Genomic DNA, 23,467 nt, shown 5'->3' with positions numbered 1-23,467 from the left:
ACGAGGCCACCATCACCCTGATACCAAAACCAGACAAAGATATCACAAAAAAAGAAAACTACAGGCCAATATCACTGATGAACATTGATGCAAAAATCCTCAACAAAATACTAGCAAACAGAATCCAACAACACATTAAAAGGATCATACACCATGATCAAGTGGGATTTATCCCAGGGATGCAAGTGATGCAGCCACTGTGGAGAACAGTATGGAGGCTCCTTAAAAAACTACAAATAGAACTACCCTATGACCCAGCAATCCCACTACTGGGCATATATCCTGAGAAAACCATAATTCAAAAGGACACATGCACCCCAGTGTTCATTGCAGCACTATCTACAATAGCCAGGACATGGAAGCAACCTAAATGTCCAATGGTAGGGGAATGGATAAAGAAGATGTGGTACCTATATATGGAGTATTACTCAGCCATAGAAAGGAATGAAATTGGGTCATTTTTAGAGATGTGGTTTTTAGAGGCTGTCGTACAGAGTGAAGAAAGTCAGAAGGAAAAAAATAAATATCATATATTAACGCATATATGTGGAATCTAGAAAAATGGTACAGATGACCCTATTTGCAGGGCAGGAATAGAGATGCAGATGTAGAAAATAGATGTGTGGACACAGGGGGCCTGAGGCAGTAGGTGGTGGGACGAATTGGGAGATTAGGATTGACACATACACACTACCATTTGTAAAATTGATAGCTAGTGGGAACCTGCTGTGTAGCACAGGGAGCTCAGCTCGGTGCTCTGTGACCACCTGGATGGGTGGGATCGGGTTGGGAGAGTGAGGTCAAGAAGGAGGGGAGGACTTCCCTGGTGGCGCAGTGGTTGAGAGTCCGCCTGCTGATGCAGGGGACACGGGTTCGTGCCCCGGTCCGGGAAGATCCCACATGCCACGGAGCGGCTGGGTCCGTGAGCCATGGCCGCTGGGCCTGTGCGTCCGGAGCCTGTGCTCTGCAACGGGAGAGGCCACAACAGTGAGAGGCCCGCATACCGCCAAAAAAAAAAAAAAAAGAAAGAGGGGATATATGTATACATATGGCTGATTTACTTCACTGTACAGCAGAAACTAACAACATTGTAAAGCAACTATTCTCCAATAAAAAAATTAAAACAGCTAAAAAAAGTAAGAATGAAAGCATAATGATTTCAGTATACAGTGCAGTGTGATAAAGAAAAAGATATGGGTGCTATTAGAACTTATAAAAGAACCCCAGTCTAGTCTGGGAGGTCAGGGGATGCCTCTGTAAGAGCTGATGTCTAAGTTGACAACTAAAACATGAGTGGGAATTAGCCAAGCAAAGTGCGAGTAGGGGGCCGAGGCCATTATTCAGGAAGAAGAAACAGCCTGCATGGAAGCCCCAACTTAGGAGCTGGGATCAGTCAAGAGTGAAGGAGAGTAAGAATTAGAGGCAGAGGAGGGCAGTTCCTGAGGCTGGGGAGACATTGGTGAGGAGTTAGGATTACACTGTGAATGTAATAAAAGACCCTGAAGGTTTATAAGCAGAGGAGGTACACGATCTCCATTGGTGCTTTAGCGGGTCAGTAAACATTACGCCCATCTCCAGTCCAGTGTTGAAACTGGGGAAGAAAGGTGCACAGGATCAGCTGATTTCTTCCTGGTTGAAGCTCAGTGAAGCAGATGGCTTTAGACCTGGGCCACGAGGTTGTGCTAATCCCCCGCCCCGAATTAGGCCTCTGCTCCCCTGTCCCATTGGACAACCACGGGCTTCAGATAGAGCCTGACTCAAAAATTCCTCCAAGGTTGAAAGAGCAGATGGGAACCTGTGCTGTCTGTGGGCAAATAATTTCCAAAGAGAGGACCCTAAAGAGGGTGGAGTACATGTGTTCTCAAGGTCACCACCTTCCCCAGGGAGGAAGGAGCGAGAGAGCAGGGCAGGAGGCGCAGAGATCCTTCCACACTGGGAAGGCTGTCTTCCCAGACACCCCCCCCACCCCAAACACACACACACCCAAAATGGTCTGATTTGTGATCTGCAAAATCATTTTGTATGTAGAGAGTCGAGTTAAAATCTGCAGTCTTCAGCTGGAGCTGGGCAGTCAGGTGCTTATCAGAGCATCATGTATACGCTTCATAGTTTTAGGAAGCTACTGCAGGCATCTAAGCAAGAAATAACAGTGGTGGTGAGATAGACGGAGGAAAAAACACTTGGGGAGGTAAAATGAATAGGACTTGGTGTTTGGTTAAGTGTCGGGCAAGCAAGGGAGAGGGTGGAGCCACCCAGGTGAGCGATCCACCAGTTGGGAGGTGGGCAGAATCTGTCCTTACCTACTGCTTACTTCCACCTCCCCAGACTTGGCTTCCCCACCTCTGTGTCCTCATTTCATGCCTTGTCCTCCCGCTTCCAGGGGTTCGTGCCTGCGTGTGCTGCTCCCCGTCTGCATTAGACCACGGTGTCCTGCATCCCTCCCAGCACCAGGATCTCGGGATCTTCCAGATGTGATTATTGGCAGATTTGTTCATAATAATTATATGCCAGTAGACACACCTGGCTCTTTATGGGTTTCAAAGTGCCTTTACATTTGTTGAACACATAAATATTCTCTTAGAGGGCAGTAGAAAGGCCTCCAAAGTGGTCTTCAACCCATGATTCCCTTAAGAACAGATTTCTGAAAACAGAACTTAGCCCTTTCTTATCTAACCCTAAGCAGCCCACTCTGGAGTAAAGAAGAAGATAGGGTGGGTGAGGAGTTTGGGGTTGACTGAGCCTTAAGCTCTCCTTAACCTTTAAGCTGTCCTTAACCTAACATGTTACTGCTTTAGCGCAAGGATGTTTCTCTCTGTCCGTCTGTGATTCGTGGGACAGGCACGTGCTCCAGAGCCTGGAAGGAGAACTTTCATCTCATTGCAGTGCAGTTTGGTCTTTTTAAGGCTTATCTTGACTCACCCCCATTGATTTTTTTCCTCTTTTCTCTAGATTTCCCACTTACACATCATAATACCACATCAGAATGTTTCTCAAAAAAATACAATTTTTAAAAATGTCCTTTGAACTTTGCAAATTAAAATGGATTAGGTCTGAGAAAGGCTTCAGAAGTCTGATGCGGTAGGTTTCAGAAGAGACAAGAGGAGCACCATGGTGTTCTTTTGGCTCCCTCAGAAAGTATTGCTTCTAAAATTTGAAAATATTATACTTTATAGGTATTCCATCAGCTGGCTGAAATCTTAACTCCTTCCTATCAGATTAATTTGGGGAAAAAAGAATGTGAAATGTAGAGCTTCCTCAGAAATGTTGTCATGTGATAATTACTTCATAATAAACACAGGAGTATAAGGAAGTTGATTTAAAATTACTTTAAAATATATTAAAAATGAAAAGGTTAGAAGTGGAACCTAAATTCTTCAAAGCTTTATAATGTTTTAATATTTAAATTATGTAATATTTGCTACAGTTTTGGGTGGAAGAGTAATTCTGTCTTCTTCTAATTTCTGAAGTTGGATGTTTCAGCTTTCCTTCTTTCCTAATAAAAACGTTTAAGGCTTTGTATTTTCCTCTAACTTCTGCTTAACTGCATCTCATCATTTCGATGTGTAATGTTTTCATTGTCATTTAATACTGAATATATTTTAAATTCCTGTTATGATTTCTTTTTTACTCCATGGTATTTAGAGATGCGTTTTAAAATTTCTGAACCTATTGGGTTTCTAGTTATTCTTTATTTGTTGGGATTCTATTTATGTTTTTGTTCATGGCTTTAACACAGTTGCCCTATGAGCAAGTGACATGGGCTATATGATACCACTACTTTTTTTTTTAAATAAATTTATTTATTTATTTATCTTTTTTTTTTTTTTAATTTTTGGCTGCGTTGGGTCTTCGTTGCTGCATACGGGCTTTCTCTAGTTGCGGCAAGTGGGGGCTACTCTTTGTTGCAGTGGCTTCTCTTGTTGCGGAGCGCGGGCTCTAGGCACACGGGCTCAGTAGTTGTGGCATGCAGGCTCAGTAGTTGTGGTGCATAGGCTTAGTTGCTCCACGGCATGTAGCATCTTCCTGGACCAGGGCTTGAACCCGTGTCCCCTGCATTGGCAGGTGGATTCTTAACCACTAAGCCACCAGGGAAGTCCCGATACCACTTCTTTAAGACGGGTTAAGCCTTTGTAAATGGTTTTGCTTCCCACTTTAACCAAGCTTTTGCAATTCAGAGCAAAGCAATTCTGGTGTATAAACTCTAATACTTGTCCATTTTTCCTCAAGCAACTTCAGTTACCAAAACTTTTTATTGGGTAGGACATATATTAATTATCAAGATCATACCAGTTCTTTTTATTTTCCAAATCCTGGAAGCAAGTTGATTTCTAGAGTATTACTAATTATTTCCTTATTATTTTAAACAGGAGTATGCTGTGAACTGCCATGTTATCACCTGGGAGAGGATTATCAGCCATTTTGATATATTTGCCTTTGGACATTTCTGGGGCTGGGCTATGAAGGCCTTGCTGATCCGTAGTTATGGTCTCTGCTGGACAATCAGTATTACCTGGGAGCTGACTGAGGTAAGAAGGGGGTGTGGGCTGCTATCTAGATGCTACAGTGTGGACAGTTTATATGCAGGAAGAAGATAGTCCATCAGTTAAGAGTCAAGTAATCCATTCTGCAGCTCCTGTGGTACAAAACTGTTTAAATCCCCAAGGGATATTTTATACCTTTGTCAAACAAACAGAGAAACTCCTTGTCAACTTAAGGTCTGCTCTGTTTCACAAGTCTTAAAGAGAAACAAATGGAATCAAGCTAGAGAATGAAGTTAAAATCCTAAGCAAGATAATTGAGTGGCAATGAGGACATCTGCTAAGAAGCTAATAGGTAGTTTACCCACTAACTAGTTTCCAGTTAAATAGAATTGTGGTGTTTGGGAATTATGAGGCCATCCAGGACATTGTGTCACTTAAAAATGGATTCCCAGTGTAGCTCAAATATCACGGTCATCAAAAGTTTGTCTCATTCGATGAATGAAAGAGATATATTCTTGAAAAACTATTACCGAAATGATATTTTGGGAACTAGTTCATTTATTGTTCAGTTATCATGTTATTCTTAAGCATTCCCGGGGACAAAATTTGGCCATGTGCACAGTTATTTCTTCATGCCTGTCGTTGTCCTGACCCTAACCTTTAGCAAAGCATGCCAGTTAGATATTCGCTTCTATTAGTGTTCCTCTCATGGCCCCGAGGCTAGAAGCCCTAGTTCAGGGTGTGGGCAGGGTTGGTTCCTTCAGAACCTGTCCCAAGCCTCTCTTAGGCCTCTGCTCATGGTTTGCTGGTCACCTTTGGTGTTCCTTGGCTTGTAGATCACCACAGTCTCCGCCTCCATCTTCACGTGGCCTTCTCCCTGCATGCGTTCACATGGCATTCTTTTCATAAGGACACCAGTCATGTTGGATTAGGGGCCGACCTCCTCCAGTACGACCCCTTCTCAACTATTACATCTGCAGTGACTGCATTTGCAAATAAGCTCACATTATAAGGTCCTGGAGCTTAGGACTTCCATAGTATGGATTTTTGAGGGGGAACGATTCAACCCATAACAGTGCCCAGCACTGTTCGTACATCACCCTGAATCTTCACCATAACCCAGAAGGGCAGTATGTATTCCCAGTGTACCGATGGGAACCAGAGCTCAGAGCCAGGAGTGGATCCAGAGGTGCTTGACGGGGAACGCGGCCCGTGCTCCTGCCCTATTTCCGTAAAAGACTTCTGTTCCACCCTTGATCTCACTGTGCCCTTTTTCTGGAATGTCCTCACCTTCATCTCCATCTCTTGAAATCACTCATTCCTGTCCTTAATGATCCCACTCCACCCTGTCTTCCTTCCAGAAGTCTACCGCCATTGCCGTCTATCCAAATGAATCTCTCAGTGTCCCAATTTATGTCACCATTGTAACACTTGCCACAGCATACCTGATTTTGTGTTCTGAATAAGCGTCTGGCCTCTGCCCTTAAGATCAAGAACGTTGATCCATTTTATCTCACCACCTTGTACATCGTAGGCACTTAATAAAAGATTATCGCTGCAAATCAGTTAGTGTGGGATTTCCTATTAAGCTAATTTACCACTTACTGTTTTTCCGAGATATCTATAGACCGTTTCTAAAATACACAGCTTAAATTCTCAAGCTGCTAATTTTGAGGATTCTGCCAGTGCTCTGTAGACAGTTAGGAACACTTTGCTCTCTTCCCTCTTCTGGGTCCGTGTCATGTTGTCATTAGCCAAGGTAATTTACTGGTAGTATTTTTCAAGATGGGTTATCATTTCTTTAAAGCCCTGTGTCCAAAAAAAGAGGAGCTGTTTGGATTAGCAGTATTTGCGAACCATCCACAAAATAAACAAGAACCTGATTACAGACCTTGGTTTTATTTTATTTTTTTAATACATCAGGAAAACCTAAAACGTCAACAAGTTTTGCTAAGAGAATGTACTATTAAAAGGAAAGTTACCTTTCTGCGTAGTACCCCAGGTTTGTTTTTTTCACGTTTGTTTTTTCATCATCGCTTGTGTTTCTCAGCTTTTCTTCATGCATCTTCTGCCCAATTTTGCCGAGTGCTGGTGGGACCAAGTCATCCTGGACATCCTGCTGTGCAACGGTGGTGGAATCTGGCTGGGCATGGTCGTCTGCAGGTTTTTAGAGATGAGAACTTACCACTGGGCAAGCTTCAAGTGAGTCATCTTCCTCCGGGCCCTGAGTCACGGTTTCTCACAATGTAGATATAACTGCCTCAGTAGCACGCAACATGAGTACGTTCTCTGATGATAAGGACTAAATTAGCATTAGTAACTGGAACTCAAAAATGATTATAAGCCCAGTTTCAGGCATTGATCCAGAAAATGCTAAATCATTTTCGAGTTTCTCAAATCCATCCCCTCCTTTTTATCCATATGCCTCAGCCTGAATTCACACTCCCATGGCTGGATTGATTAGTCCCTTGTCCCCAGGTTAACCCCTCTAAGCCTTCTGCCGCCATTGCTTGAATGATCTTAGGAACATCACATCCGTCATGTCATTTCCCTGTGGTGGCTTCTCATGGGCCTTAGGACAAAGTCCATAGGCTTGGCAATTATAAGTCACTTATTCATTCTGTCTCAAATTTATTTTGTTATGTGGTGTAAGGGGGAGATTTCACAACGTTATTGTGTTTGATTAACCGGTTTTCCCTGTCCCTTTCATGAATAATCCTTTCTTTGGCCACTGACTTGAAAGGACACTTTTTAATATATTTCATACAGTATATACTGTAACAAAATCTGTCGCAGTGCTGGGTGTTGCTCCAAGCAAGCTTCATACGCAGTATCTCATTTGAGCCTTACATCAATCCTAGGGATAGACGCTGCCATTCTCTTCACGTTAGGGTTGAAGGTACTGAGGCTTCAGTGTAGTAATTTGCCTGAGGATACCCAGCAAGCAAGCAGTAGAGTCTGAAATTACATCAGGCCGTCTGGGTCCTTAAACACTCCATAATGCTTCCCTATTTTCATACATTTATGCTTCAAATTCAACTTGAGAATCATCCTGTCAAGTTCCCAAGATGTAAGCGCAACTAATGAACAAAAAAGTCCTGTTGGTCTTAAGTTACATTAAACATATGAATGTATATAGATCAGGTTGGATTAACCTTTTCACTACATTAAGTATTCCAGTTCTCCATCACGCTGTATCTCTGTTTATTCCCATCTTCCTCTACCTCTTTCCATGAAGTTTCACCATTTTTTTTTTTTTTTTTTTGTGTGTGGTACGCGGGCCTCCCACTGCTGTGGCGTCTCCCGTTGCGGAGCACAGGCTCCGGACACGCAGGCTCAGCAGCCATGGCTCACGGGCCCAGCCGCTCCGCGGCATGTGGGATCCTCCCGGACCGGGGCACGAACCCGCGTCCCCTGCATCGGCAGGCAGACTCTCAACCACTGCGCTACCAGGGAAGCCCTCACCATTTTTTATATACAGGTTCTTCATCATTCTTGTTTCTTTTTGGATAGTCTCTGTTTCTTTGTTGCCCTTTTGCCTCAAATCTTCTTGCTGGGAGATTTTCTCACTGCATGCTTGTTGATGGGTGGGTGAGTGAGTGAAGGAACAAACCTGGTTTCCTTCTACTCCCCCTTCCCAACCCCCTTCTCCCTCCCCAAGAACAAAAGGCCTGGCCTGTTTATCCTTATGCCGTCAGCACTTTAAAACGGTGTCTACGACCTGAAGGTCCTCGCTATACATCTCTGTTGAATTTAAAAAATCTTTACCATTTATTATATCGTATGACCTTGGATTTCGGCTCTCCTGGTCTAGCACAAGAGGACCAGAATCTACCCCCAACTCTGAGGTTTACAAAGAGAGCCGGAGTCAGCCATTCCCTTTCTCGGAGCCCCAGTGTTGTCATTTGTGAAACGTGGGACTATTTGTTTCTATCACAGGAATATGAAGTTGAGTGATTTCTAGGATTGAAACCAAGAAAGGTTAAAAACCACTGTCACTCCAAACTGTTCACTTAATTGAGGAAGCTATAGAGTGAGGAAATGCTGTGGGTCCCCTCACACGTGGAACATGTTCTCTGTTTTATCAGGGTGCCCTGGGGGCGGGGGCGTGGGTGGGAGTGGTGTCCTTCCTGGCCTAGTTCCAGGTGGCTGTCTGTAATGTACCTCAGCTTCTTTTGTCACCAGTCCACAAACTGTGGCCTGTGCTGGCGTGGCCAGTCCACTGGTGCTCCCCACCTGGCGTGCTGCTCTCAGCGCATCACCTGTGAATAGAGGCCGCTGTTGGAGAGATGTTCAAATAGAAAGGAATCTTTGGTTGTAAAATAGTCAATGCATTTTTCACAGTTTTTTGGTTTTTTGTTTCTTCCCCCTCCTATCTCTCTGGATTTTCACCGGAGCTGTTTTCTTCTCACAGGGACATCCACACCACCACCGGGAAAATCAAAAGAGCCGTGCTCCAGTTCACTCCTGCTAGCTGGACCTATGTTCGGTGGTTTGACCCCAAATCTTCATTTCAGAGAGTGGCTGGAATATACCTTTTCATGATCATCTGGCAGGTATCTCTTCAAATGCTCAAAAGTAGGGGAAAACAAAATAAAAACCATCCAGGAATTTAGGGTTCATGCTAGTTGACATTACTTATCAGCTCGTTGCTTTAGAAGATATAATATTCTGCAGCTGACATATAGAATTAAAGTGATGCTGTTACGCCTAAGGTCTTGCTTCATCGTGAAGACGTTTTAAAATATGGATCTTTGAATTACAAATTGGAAACAGATTAAAATTCCCTGTAAAGACCTTGTGCTCAGCATCTATCACCCAGTGAGTTAGGCATTGGATGACCTTCTCAAATGATCGTTTTCAGGACCACAGCAACAAACGTAAGGCTTTTTCTTACAGTCCAAATTCAGTATTTGAGTTTTAAAATTGTGCCTCAGCTGTTACCACTTTGGGTGATTTGTAGAACGCTAAATACAGAAGCCCTCTGCTACCTGTGGGGACTGGAGCCCTTTGGGGACCTGGGCCCTCCAGAGTGGTGTCGGCGGTGGAGAGAGGCTCTCGCTCCAAGCAGACTGAAGCGATTCAGACAGCCAGGGGTCTTGGAAAGGGATTACCCAACGACTCTGTTTTCCAGAGGCAGCCTTTTTTTATTGTCCCTCCTGTCCCCAGGTTAATTGTTTCACAACTTTGGGAGACTAGCTGAGGGAAACCAGCTTTCACCGGAAGGGTCCTTCAGAATCATCAGACATGTTTTGAACACATATGCACAAAATACTCCCAACATAAGGAGAAAATGGGCATGTGTCACTTTAAAGATAGACTGTCCTTGTCCACAGAGGGAGGGAGAAGAATAATGCCCATGTCAAGAAATGGAGTTTATGGCTACAGAAGTGTTCGTGAATAGTTATATAGTCACCATGGTTTGGGGAAGTCAGTGTGTAGGTAAATGGGGTGTGATTAAGTTTTACCTTATGGGGCAATGCCAGGGAAGGCAGAGGTTTTCTTTTATTACGAGGACCTAGGAGGAATTTGGATTTGCCCAGGAGAGAGAGCGGGATGTGCTCCTAGAACGGCAGAATTCCACTGGGCCCACTTTCCCCCTGATGATGAGCACGGTGCAGTGATCAGCTTTCCTTATGTGGTGATGAGTGAACCATTTTTATTTTATATCCTTAAACTCAGCACTGTGGGGAAAGGCGCACATTTTATGTCACTGAAATGAACCTGCTGGTCCACGTGATGTGCTCTTAAAGCAGTGACCTTTCCTAATCTCTGCCCCTTGCTTAATCTGGAGGGGAAATGCAGTGGCCTCTGGGCGTTGAGCACAGATTTCCCGGTGGGCATCTCTTTTGTGCTGCCAGGACTGGTCATGGGATGAGCGGTACTGGGCGCTACCCTCAGGGAGCAGTCCCACTGCCAGGTGAAGCCTGGACCAACCCCACACCCACTTTTAAGAGCTGCCTTCGGTTGAGGATCTGCTCGGTCCCTGGCACGAGCTGACCGAGTCCACAGTCATCTCTCAGTCACGCACACGCGCCTCAAGCTTCTTTTGGTTATTGAAGAGCCTACTTTCCTGCTGTCAGACTTCTCAACCTGGCCTAATTTCTGCCGGGCTGCGGAGGTGTTCCACGGTACAGATTCGTTGTCATCCTTTCGCTCTTAAAGCATCTCTCTCCCGACTGTCCCAGCAGCTCACACACGTGAGCCAGGTGACAGTCACGTGAATCTGGAAACACAACAGATGGCTGATGCCCCCTGTGCCCCTCTCAACACCCAGCACCTCCCCTGGACCCCTGCTTGGTTGGTGCCTGTGTTGTACTGGTTGTTACCGGGCTTAAGCAGCAACCCTTAGAGACCTGGTATGTCTTCTGGAAATGCTTTGAACATACCAGTTATTTTTAGCTGTAGAATGTCCATTGAAGGAATAGATGTTCATGACTTAGCATGAAGCACCAGGTTGACTCTCGCCTCCTTCTTTTGCAGCTGACTGAGTTGAATACCTTCTTCCTGAAACATATCTTTGTGTTCCAAGCCAGTCATCCGTTAAGTTGGTGTAGAATTCTCTTTATTGGCGGCATCACGGCTCCCACAGTGAGGTAATTCTGTGTTAGCATGACCGTCAATTGAGCATGATTACCTGCTTTGTATTCTCCTATGTAGCATAAAGGAAGTCACATAAGCTAGCAGATTTTCCGTGAAAATGTCATTCTGAAGAATTATACATCCAGGGGGAAAAAAAAAGACTTATACATCCAGAATATGAAGAAAACGTTTTGCTTCTCAGACCTCAGTAACATGAAGACCAGCACTGCACCATTATTTTCAAACCCCTTTAACGATCTTCACTGCTGTCCTTTTCTCCCCCGTAGCATCCTACTTAAAACAAAACGAGTAACAGAAATGGTAAGGTTTTCTTCCTGAGATTATTGAAAACTAACAAACGTTTTTATGGTGGATTGAAGTAATAAATTATGTTATTTTTAGAATGAGACTTTATTAGTTCTTTTAGAGCCAATTAAGTTAATTTCCTTTTAAAAATGTCCTTCCTGGGCTTCCCTGGTGGTGCAGTGGTTGAGAGTCCGCCTGCCGATGCAGGGGACAGGGGTTTGTGCCCCGGTCCGGGAAGATCCCACATGCCGCGGAGCGGCTGGGCCCATGAGCCATGGCCGCTGAGCCTGTGCGTCCGGAGCCTGTGCTCCGCAACGGGAGAGGCCCCAGCAGTGAGAGGCCCGCGTACCGCAAAAAAAAAAAAAAAATGTCCTTCCTGTGGTCCTCCAGGACAACAGGGATAAGGATGGGTGTCCATGCCCTCCTTCCCCTGGATTCATGACTCATGTAGGGCCTTAGAGATGAGGCGGTGTTCAGAGACTGTCCCCGACGTGGACCGATTCCAGTGGACTTCAAAGCAAAACACTTTCATTTGTTTCATTGTTCCTATTTGGAAATGGCATTGGGGTTTTGTTTTGTTTCGTTGGGTTTTTTTTTTTTTTTTTTTATGGTACGCGGGCCTCTCACTGTTGTGGCCTCTCCCGCTGCGGAGCACAGGCTCCGGACGCGCAGGCTCAGCGGCCATGGCTCTCGTGCCCAGGCGCTCCACGGCACGTGGAATCTTCCCAGACCGGGACACGAACCCATGTCCCCTGCATCGGCAGGCGGACTCTCAACCACTGCGCCACCAGGGAAGCCCGGCATTGGGGTTTTATATCTAGTGTGGAGGACCGGCATTGATCAGTAGAAACACCCAAGATCTCTGCACAGCTGATATAAATACAAACCAAGCAGATAAAAGAGTTTGCTCTTCAGAAGCTGTAGGATAACTTAATTCATTATTTGTAATGTACTTGTGAACTACACAAGTAGAAGGTCTCACTTGCCAGGGAGAGTGGGTGTTTTCCTTGGTCAGACATAGCCCTCACCCCTAGCTAGCACCTTTTCTTGTCCTCATTCGTTATTACAAATATATTTATTATATATATATATATATATATATATATATATATATATATATATATAAACAGGAAAGTAACAGCTGGTAAACCACAGCCTTTTGCCACTTTATAGACCAGTGGTCCGTCGAAGTAGTTATCTCATGCATGCAATTTTCCTTTGGTGGGTTGGAGCCTCCCTACTGTATTTAAAATTTGATTTAATTTGAGGCTGCCAGTTATTTTCAGGAAAGATTAGCAGCAGTTTCTTCATAAAATTACGAGCAATCAACAAAGTCAATAAGTGGGGAAAGAAATGTCTTATAAAACAGAAGAGCAAATCACATGTGATTCATCATGAAAATTTCAATATTGTTAAACATTTCACAACAAAAACTAGAGATTTAGACCAGAGACTAAAAATCCAGTGTTCAGACTTTTCGAGAGCTCCTTAAAATTTTTGCCAAACCCTACGGGTTTCCACACAATTCTTTTTTGTTTAAAACTTAGCCACTTTCTGTGTTCCTACACCACTTGAGGCTATTCATATGTAAGGAGATGGTTTGACAAGCTTCTTGGAAAGACGGAAGTACTCTGATGGGTTTTAGTCCCAATTAGCAAATGCCAGGCCCTAAAAGGGAGAGAAAGCTCATAGGCTTCAGTATAAATCATACATACATACCAGATCTCCGTTTTCAGATCTCCTTTTTAGACTTTCACATGACTCTGCTTTGAGAAGATATTTGAGTGAACATTCTTTTAATCTAATAATATAATGTGCAGTGTAGGACATGGACACCATGAGTAAAGCAGCTGAACTAGCAAAGGCAAATTAGGTAATGAAAATGTGAAGTCAGAGGAAGACTTGAATTCTTTATAGTTACAATTCTTCACTTTGGGGTACAGAGGCGATAGTTTATGGATGAGCTTTAGGCATCCGTGAACCCCCCAAAGTTGAATGCAAAATTCTGTGTGCATGTTTTATGTGCCTTTATCATAGCTTTCATCAAACCCTCAAAGGAGTCTGTGACCCACCTCCACCAGAAGATGATGAGTTAAGTTTCAGGGGCAGTAATGAGACTCTAAGCCTCCACTGTCCCACAGGCAGCCTCTCCCACGTGTGGCTACTGGGCACTGGGAGTGTGGCCAGTCACCCTGAAATGTGCTGTACGTGTACACACTGGACCTTGAAGGCTTAGTGCAAACACAATATAAAATGCTTCTTTATAATGTTTTCAAGACATTGGATTATATATAAATTAATTATTAAAATGAATTTCATCTGTTCCTTTTTACTTTTTGAACACGGTTATTAGAAAACTCTAAATTGCATTTGAGGCTCATACTGTATTTCTATTGCATGGTTGCTGCACTGAGCCTCTCACCTCCATGTCATCACCTCTTTTCTGATCATGTCAGTAACATTCAGTTATTGGCCTCAGTGACAGTGAGGTGCAGCTACAGTCCCATTCCAGTTTCTGAGAGCCACAAATGTATATATTTATTGCCTGGTTACGATCAGCAACCTTTATCCTGGAAAGAGCCAGAGGAGACAGTGACCATGCAGGAGACCTTCTGGAATCACCTCCGTGGAGGGAGACTGAGTCATCCACCTGGGGTGGCTTTGGCTCAGGGCTGTGGGAGTCTGTGTCTGAATCAAGACTGCCTTTGCCAATAATCTGGCTCCAATAACCATCCCCCTCCAACCCGATCCAAATTCTTAGCCTCTTACAGGAAGGTTTCAACAGGCACTGGCTTCCTATTCCCTTAAATAGAACTAGACCAGGCAGCCCAAGTATGTGGAACAAGGCAGACATTTTTTATACTCACGCTGTCAAAGTGATTTAATTCTGTATTGACTTGCTGGTCTTCCAGAAGCTCTCAGTGAATTCCACCTTTGTTCTTTCAGACAGTACTATGCTTACCTCACCGACACACAGTGCAAGCGTGTGGGAACACAGTGCTGGGTGTTTGGGTGAGTAATCTTTTATCGTGGACATATAAAACCACTTTAGCCTCTGAATTTCTTGGGTTATTTCTTAACCCTACATTAAGTGCCTTTCAGTGCAGTTTTGTTTTTGTGTGTCTTTCATTTTTAACATTCCTTTTCTGATTTAAATTTAGAGGAGTTAATTGGCAAGTTACACAAAGAGGGTGTAGAAACTGTTTTTTAAAAAAATATTAGGAAATCAAAAGATAATTCCCATGTAGAACTTGAAGACCTTGTTTCTTGAAATAAATCAGAAAATGAGTTATATGAATTCCCTGTGAAATTGATGGTGAGTTTGGGACAACATATCGTGATGGGCTTAACCACATTTTACGTTACTTTCACACCAGAAAGACCCCACAAAGCGACTGCTTGCTGTCTACCAGGGTCTAATTTTATTATCCCAAAGAAAACTAACACATGGTGACAATTTATTGTCTCATTACAGATACAAATGCTGTATCTGAATTTACAACTATTTAAATGATTTGAAAGAAAGCAAGGGTTACCCAGTTTAACCCCCAATATTAAATGGGAGATACTCTTCAGTGTCTCAAATAAGTGCTTCTTCTGCTTCAATACCATCAACATCTCACCATGCCATTTAGCAACTGAAGTTCCAGAGACATCCAGCACACCTGTAGGTGAAGTTCAGTCCCTCAGGGAGCTTACATTCAGGACCTAACCTAGGTTCTAAATGGAGTGTGACAGCATAAAGAAAATCTGATGAAAACCCTAACAGATTTTTAAACAGAGTCACTTTTTTTCCCTGTATTACATGCGTATTGAAACATCGTCCAAAGACATCAACTATTTAGAGATACTTGCTGCTTACGTTGCATTGTCATTCGTTCCAAGCGTGTGTGTGTGTGTGTGTGTGTGTGTCTGTGTCTGTGTCTGTGTCTGTGTCTGTGTCTGTGTCTGGAGCTCTCACTCCAGATTCTGGGGAGTTAGTGAAGTTTGATCTAGGCAAGTTTCCCACCGCCTTCTTTCCAAAAGACAAAGGGCCGTTGTCACTGTTTCTCATAAATTCTGTGATGTAAGCTGATTTTCCTACCCAAAGCAGCTTAAAGGGTGATAGGATGGACTCAATTTCCATCCTATGGATAGGATGGATTTCCACTGATTACTGATCTGGCGGGAGAGAGAATTCACACATCTACCAGATTTCTAATATACTTCTGTCACAGGAAGGAGGAAGGTGGGCTGCCTTCCCACTGTCTTGTCCGAGGACTGGGAATCTTCCCTGCACTTCCTTCTTTCACCACATGCCTCTTCTTTCCACGGGCATTTTTCTCTTCACGTTTACAAGTCCTTGCCAGCGTCTTACTCTACGGAGCGTGGGTATATTTTCCACAGAACTCTCTACTTACCTGTTGAGGAAAAGGAGACGGCGGATCAGAGAGAGAGGCAGTGTTACAACAAAGTTTTTTTTCTGATCAGGCGGTCTGAAACTATAATCACCGTGGAGGGAGAAATGGCCGAGAGGAGCAAGGGCAGAGAATGGTGGCAAACGCCACTCCAGAAAACTGCGCCTTGCTGAAAAGTGGTAAAAGAAAGTAAAACGCAAATGATCTGAGATGCAGAGGTCAGTTGGCTAATTTAGGATGCTTTATTATAGAGACTCGAGTCCTCCCAGAATGGTGACATCAAGGTTAGTGAACCTCGAGAACTAGTGGGCCATGCTGAAAACGAGCAAGTCCCTCTTCATAAATCAAGCAGGGCAGACCTGCCTGGCGCGTGAACTGGGGCAGGAGCTGCCTCTGGGCGGTCAGCACGGTCAGCCCGTGACGGTGAAACAGGAGGCGCGGCCTCCAGTCTCTTTTCTTCGTTACGCAGTCAACTGAGTGGGTCCTGAACAGCATTTTCTGAAAATCAAATAGAGTCGGAAGATGTCAGAGCAAGGGGCCGGTTGTTTTGTGTGACTTTTGTTTCAGTCGTGTGTGTGTGTGTCTGTGTGTGTGCGTGTGTCTGTGTACTGGGCCACAGTGAAAAATAGGCTTCCTGCCGTGGGTCTCAGATCACAGAAGTTGGAGAAACAGGTCTAGTCTGCTGGTCACCAAGCTCTTGAAAGCTGCCTCAGTCGGCTTGAATACCCAGACACCTCTCACAGTAAGCTCTGGGTGTTCTGTCTGGTTAAGGGCAGGTAGGCACACTTCTTCTTAACATTTTCTGATGCAGTCCTGCATCCCAGCAAGACGTCCCAGCAAGAGGCTGCACACGTTCTGTGTGTCCGCCGGCAGGCGCCCTTGCCCTCGCTGCTTCCCTGACAGCCTCGACTTCAGTGTGACAGTCGACCTCAGCCCTGCTCTCCAACGTGCCAGCCTTTGTTGTGGCGGGGAGCTGGGGAGGAAGAGGGGGTGCTCTGAAAAGATCCAGGCGACCACTCCTAACCTTGTTTCGTTGGGGCTGTGGGCCAAGACAGCTCCAGATTCTTTAGAGGCGTGTCCAGGAGACTTTCTGCTTTGCACAGGTGGCTCTGACTCTGGGCATTCCGTTGTTTAGAGCCGTCCATCCATTTGACCATGGCAGTGACCTCTGTCTGCCAGTAGGGAGGGGACCGGGGGCCTTCTGGACCTCTTCCTGCCTTTTTAGAGATTACCTGTGCAACAAGACCAGTCCCTCCAGATTCCGTCGTGATCGAGGCACACCTAAGGTGGCCTTATCTGAAATCGCTGTTCCTGGGCAGTCTTTGGGATCACGTGACCGGCTATGTTACCCTCACCTCATCCGTTCTTACCTTCAAGCTCTGAACCTTAATAAAGGTCTGATTTTAATATTCATAGATGAAGTTGTATTATACAAGGTTGGCTTTTTTCTCTAATGTTTTAATTAAAGAGGAAAACATGGAAGTTATTTTTTCCATCGTTTTTGGATTTAGCAAAATTGCTTACAGATGCAGAGGATAAAGGGTTTTTATCATCAGCAGAACTGGAGCATATTAAATCTGGAAATTCTAAGATGGCTGGGAGGGAATGTGAATGCTGCCTTCAAGTTACTGAAAGACTCTCCTGGAAGGTTCACACTCCCCTATATGACTGCGGAGGGCAGAATTAGGACCAGGGGTGGAAGGAGGCAGGTACCAGCCTGAGACAAGGAACGACTTCCCAACAGCTAAAGAAACTGAGCAGCAGAGGCAGCTGCCCACAGAGGTAGTAGGTTCCCTGGCCCTGCAAGGGCTCCAGCCAAGGGGGTGACTGTCCACCCATTGTGATAAGCTCCGACTTAGATGATACCAGGCAGCCTCCGGCTATGAAGACGTACGAGTTGAGATTGTAGTCTGTGAGGAAGGAAGATGTAAAGAATATTTGATTATTTCTGGGGAGGGATAGAGGGATGAAGAGGCAGAGCACAGAGGGTTTTCAGGGCAGTGAAACCATTTGATATGACCCTCTAATGGTGGACACATGTCATTATACATCTGTCCAAACCCATAGAATGTACATCACCAAGCGTGAACTCTGACATAACCTATGAACTTTGGGTGATGTGTCAATGCAGGTTCATCACTTGTGACACACGTTGACAATGGGGGCAGCTGTGCATGTGTCGGGGCAGAGGGTATAGGGACTCTGTACCTTCCTCTCAAGTTTGCTATGAACCTAAAACTGCTCTTAAAAAAAACAGTCTGCAGAAAAGAAGAGAGGAGTAACAGTACAATAAACTTTTAATTAAATCTAAATATGTATGTATATATAATAATATATATTATTCCTGAAGAAAGCACAGTGTCATTTTGTAGGGGACCTGCTTCCAGTGTTTGGGGCAGAAATCTTATGACCACTTGAACTTTTTGATGGAATTATGCATATTTCTGGTAATGCATAAGCTCTGATAAGATGAACTCGTATTTAACCTCTTGTTCTGTCTAACAGGGTCATTGGTTTCCTGGAAGCTATTGTCTGCATAAAATTTGGACAAGATCTCTTCTCTAAGACCCAAATCCTCTATGTTGTGCTTTGGCTTCTTTGTGTGGTAAGTCATTACTTTTTTACCCAAAAGTGTTAGTTAAAGTCCTCATGGTGTCTTCTAAAACAAAACAAAACAAAACACTCTTGTGTACCAAGGTTCCTTAGAAATTTATAGACGGGACATTCTACTGTAGTAACGCAAGATTGGCCACTAGTCTGAAGTTCAAGAATAAATACATAGGACCACATGGCACCTAAAATTGGTCCCCTTTGCAGGTTCTAGTCAAATGCCCTCAGCAGGTGCATCATACTCTCATTTATTTCGCTTATGAGAATTCACCTACACTTGCTGAAAATGTCAGGCCTGCCATGAGGGATAAGGATAGTTACAGTGCCCCGTAACATATGTATTACTGTCCAAGGGTTTATGTACAAAATGACAGACTGTTGTTTATAGGCCAGGTGAGGTGTTTTTGGAGGTAATCAGACCATACAGTTTCTTCCCCGCCGGCCGACTTTATAAGCCTGTGAAGGATGTGTTTTCCTCTCGGAAGGGAAGAGCCCTGGGGGCCCCCAGCTCCGTTGTCCTGGGACTTTTCCCTCCTCTTTCAAATGAAGCAAGATCTTGCCTAGCTTAAAATTCTGTCATTGCGCTTCTTAATTTGTTTTGTTACTTTGGGGAAAAGTCTTATTTTACATTTAAGATTCTTCCCTTTTACTTACTTGGTCCAGAAAATTAACTCGGGCTTTTTTTTTTTAATGATCATAGAAAATTTCAAACATACGTGGAAGTAGATAGGGGGTCGCTCACCCCTCATGCACCCATCATCCAGTTTCAACAATTATCAACCCATGGGCAGTCTTATGTCTTGATATTCCATACTCACTATCCCCAACCCTGGGTTACTTTGAAGCAGACCCACTTTACTATTTCAGGACGTATCTCTCAAGAAGATAAGCATGCTTTTTGGTTGGTGCAACCACCATACCATTATCACACCTGGAAAAGAATTAATTCCTTCATACTGTCAAATAGCTAATCCACGTTCACATTTCTGATGTTTCCTTACGTTTTGTATTTTTTAGCAGTTGATTTGAATCAACATCCACTGATTGCAGTCGGTTGGCCTGCCTTTTAATAAAAGGTCTCTTTTAATCTACAGTTTTCCCTCTGTCTCTAGCTCTCTCCTTTACATTGAAGAAACAAGCTCTTTTGTCTTCTAGATTTTCCCTCAGTCTGGTTTTACTGACTCCATCCTTACTGTAACTGAACAGATTTCTTTGTCCTCTGTACTTTCTGTAAATCGGTAGCTGGATGCAGAGGCTTAATCAGATTCAGGTCTAATTGGTGGGGTCGGGGAGCAAAACTAAACTCTGTATTTCTTTTTGTGTGTGTGTGGTACGCGGACCTCTCACTGTTGTGGCCTCTCCCATTGCGGAGCACAGGCTCCGGACGCGCAGGCTCAGCGGCCATGGCTCACGGGGCCAGCCGCTCCGCAGCATGTGGGATCCTCCCGGACCGGGGCACGAACCCGTGTCCCCTGCATCGGCAGGTGGACTCCCAACCACTGTACCACCAGGGAAGCCCCTAAACTCTGTATTTTTCAAGTGTTTCTTATTGCCTTTTGTGGTGTCTATTTTTAGGGTTACTTGCTAGAAATCCTAACTGTGCCAGGGCACCTTGAGCCTGTTCTATCCTGTTTTATCTTGAACAATGAAAGGGAATAATGATCTCCTTTGTACTCAGGCTCCGGAATTAACGCTCAGAAGTACTTTTTCTGTTGCAGTGTGACTAGATACAAGGATTGGTTGGGGCAGTGTGTCAGATGGGCCAGGAGATCTCACCATGCGCTCCTCACATTTCTGTCTGGCATGGGCACCCCAGCTCTGTGAATTGTAGCGTGACCCATGGCGGTGGGCAGGTGTGCGTGCAGCCCTCATCTGGCGTTGCTGGGACCACAGGGAGGTTGAGGCAGGCGGGACTCCTGGGACGTGGGCCAAAGGCCCTCCTCACAACGGCCCACTGTGGGCCTCCCCCTGGGGCATCAGCAGCCAGAAAGGTCTCCCCAAGGGCGTGTCCAAGGAGCGATCTCTGGTCACCCAGCTGGTGGGGCTCCTCCAGTCTCTCTCTAAGTTGTAGAGACTTTCGCTCTGTTTTACTGATTAGACACTTAGCATATACCTCCTTACGTTGGTGAGTTTTGATCTGCCTTGGTGTCTGTGTGACAGTAACTTATTTTGAGGACATGACCCGTTTCTCAGTCTCTGTATCACTTAGCATAGTCCCTTATAAGTCTGTCATGTTGCCACGTTCTTGTTAGAGCTGCCCTGGTGCCGGAGCCACACAGGTAGGTGATAGTGAAGATTTATTCATGCTTACTAGGTGCCAGACACTGTTTGAAGCACTTTTCATGAATTGCGTATTTGATCTTTACACTTTGAGGGGAGGTACTTTATTATCCCTCTTTTATAGATAAAGGCGCAGAGAGGTTCACTCACTTACCTAAGGTCACACAGGTAGCATGTGGCAGAGCCAGGACTCAAACCCAGATAGTCTGGCTGGAGATTTCCTGCTCCCCCTCCACAGGTGTCCCCCTTCGGAGGATCTCCAAGTCCACGTGGGAATTACACAAGCAAACTACTTATATTGCAAACATCATAAAAGATGTTTGGGTTGTAGTGAGGTAGATGGACCTAGAATCTGTCATATAGAGTGAGGTAAGTCAGAAAGAGAAAAACAAACACCATATGCTAACACGTATGTGTGGAATTTAAAAAAGCGGTACTGATGAACCTAGTGACAGGGAATAAAGATGCAGACGTAGAGAACAGACTTGAGGACACAGGGAGGGGAAAGGGTACGCTGGGATGAAGTGAGAGAGTGGCATGGACATATATACACTACCAAATGTGAAATGGATAGCTAGTGGGAAGCAGAAGCATAGCACAGGGAGATCAGCTCGGTGCTTTGTGATCACCTAGATGGGTGGGATAGGGAGGGTGGGAGGGAGACGCAAGAGGGAGGGGATATGGGGATATATGTATATGTATAGCTGATTCACTTTGTTATATTCACATTTTTATAAAGCAGAAACTAGCACACCATTGTAAAGCAATTATACACCAATAAAGGTGTGCAAAAAACAAAAAGAAAGATGTGTGTGCACGGAGCTAGAGGAGCCCTAGAGAGAGCAGCAGACAAGCTGGGGTGAAGCTCCTGGAGGTGATGTGTGCTCAGGGTCACAAAGGATCACAGCGAACGGCTCCCCCATCCCTCAGGTGCCCCAGCCTAAGACCCAGGCGGCTGCTTCCTCTCCACTGTCAGCCCCCATGTCAGCCCTCTGGCTCTATTCATTCACCCGGGTGGCCCAGCGCCAGCCCCTCCTCTGTTCCCACTGCCTCTGCCCTCTAGACACCCATTTTCTCCATCCTGCCCTTCACCTCCATTCCCTACACTGCTGCCGGAGTGATCTTCCATAATTCCAGTCGGGACCCCTTTGCCCTGCGTAGAATCATTTCCCCTATCGTTGGGGCCTAGAGGGCCTAACAGTACAGCATTTCCCCCCACCAGGTTCAGAGCAATTAGAGATAGTCAGGATGGACGAAGGCTATGGAGGCAGAACGGCAGCTTTACTACTGAGAGTCCACATTTTTCGGTATCAGCTTCAGGTGCGTGCCAACAAGGGGCTTCGGATTAGTGAACCCCAGAAGCAGACACGCTTCCTCTGCAGCCCCAGGAAGCAGGGCGCCCACATTGCGCTGGTGGCCTCGCACCCAGAGGGAAAGAAGGGAGACGCCCAGCTTCCTTGTCTGTTATTCCCTAGTCCGTTAAGATACTCGCACCTCCCTGGGGAAGGGGCGAGGGGTGAGGGAAAGCAGGGGTGTTATACCAGGGAAGCCCCCTCCGTGTAGACAGAAACAGCAAGAAGGAACAGCATCCCCACCACAGACCTACCAGCTGAGATAGGAAGTCGTGCTTGTGTGTTTAGGGCCGTCATTCTGGATCGTTCACCACACCCACCGCCTGTACCCTGTGCTCGGGCTCCGCCAAACTATTCCTAAATACCTCAACCCACCATCCTTCCAGAGTCGTCTTGCCTTCACCCAGGAGGCTTCCTCTGCCCGATCTGCGTGCTTTTCCCTGCGTTCTCTACCTGGTGAATCTTAATGCCAAGACCAAACTTAAATCCGTGTCCTGCATGCAATACGCTCTCACCTGCGAGGCAGACTAGACGACCCCTCCTCGGGGGACCAGCCGCATTTGGTACATGTTTCTTTTAGTTCTAGCCCCAGTGTGATGTAACTTGGGGTATTTATATCGGTCTCCTCCACATGACACTTCCTGCTCACAGAGAATAAGTTTCCATTGACCTTTTGTCCCCACGGACGCTAGCACAGGAAACACTCGGCACACGCAGGGAGGAGAAAGGACTGAGGTCAAGGGACAAAGACCGGGACACACAGAGGCAGGTTGAGAGACAAGCACGTCCAAAGACTCGAAGCCATGCCCGTGCCAGCGTCACAAGAGGACGGCAACCTGTTTGGGGAGCAAGAAGGAGAGCGAGTTGGAGGCGGAGGGGGTCGTCTGCGTAGGATGGGCTCTGTGTGTCTTGGTTGGAGATTCGAAGGTTTTTCAGAGGAAAGACTGTCTCACGGGGCAGCTGGAGGGTGGGAGAGTATGGGGGGGCGGATTGGAGAAGGGCTGAGCCTGAGGGTGTTGGAGGGGCCTCAGTGAGAACCTATCCAAGGCAGCGGCATTGAAGATGCAGAGAAAGGGCTGGATCTGAGAGCTACAGAGCCCAACTCGATAGACGATGTCCCCTTCTGAGAGCTGGGGAGGGCAACTCCAGGCTTTCCTGTTTGTGCCACTGGTGGCTTTTGGTGCTAGTAACAGGTTGGAGGATATCAGAGAAGCCCCTCGAAAGGAGATGAGTTAGGTGTGAGGAACTTTTAGATTTTACAGGTGAAGGTGTCTTGTGTCATTGGAAATTCTGGTCTGTCCAGTAGCACTGGAAAGACTCGGTCGGCGCTGGAGGTGAAAGAGGTGGGAGGCACCTGTGTGTAGGGTACGGTTGGAGCCGTTGGGTCGGTAAGAGTCGGGGAACATAGTGTGGGAAGGAGAAGCTGGCTGAGAATGGCGTCTGGGGAGCAGCCACATTT

General features: G+C 45.5%; 1 protein-coding gene across 1 annotated transcript in view; it reads left to right on the top strand.

Annotated features, from left to right (window-relative positions):
- The window catches only part of PTDSS1 (phosphatidylserine synthase 1), a 64,664-nt gene that overhangs the window by 33,267 nt on the left and 7,930 nt on the right, over positions 1 to 23,467 (top strand). The window contains exons 5-10 of the mRNA XM_082674555.1: positions 4,368 to 4,526; positions 6,532 to 6,683; positions 8,896 to 9,037; positions 10,965 to 11,077; positions 14,316 to 14,381; positions 18,272 to 18,371. Of these exons, the coding sequence (XP_082530681.1) occupies positions 4,368 to 4,526; positions 6,532 to 6,683; positions 8,896 to 9,037; positions 10,965 to 11,077; positions 14,316 to 14,381; positions 18,272 to 18,371 (732 nt within the window). The remainder of the gene's footprint in view (positions 1 to 4,367; positions 4,527 to 6,531; positions 6,684 to 8,895; positions 9,038 to 10,964; positions 11,078 to 14,315; positions 14,382 to 18,271; positions 18,372 to 23,467) is intronic.

The sequence above is a fragment of the Grampus griseus genome (genome assembly GCF_964374135.1).
Source record: "Grampus griseus genome assembly, chromosome: 17".
Taxonomy (NCBI): Eukaryota; Metazoa; Chordata; class Mammalia; order Artiodactyla; family Delphinidae; genus Grampus; species Grampus griseus.
This window is presented reverse-complemented; position numbering and strand designations above follow the sequence as displayed.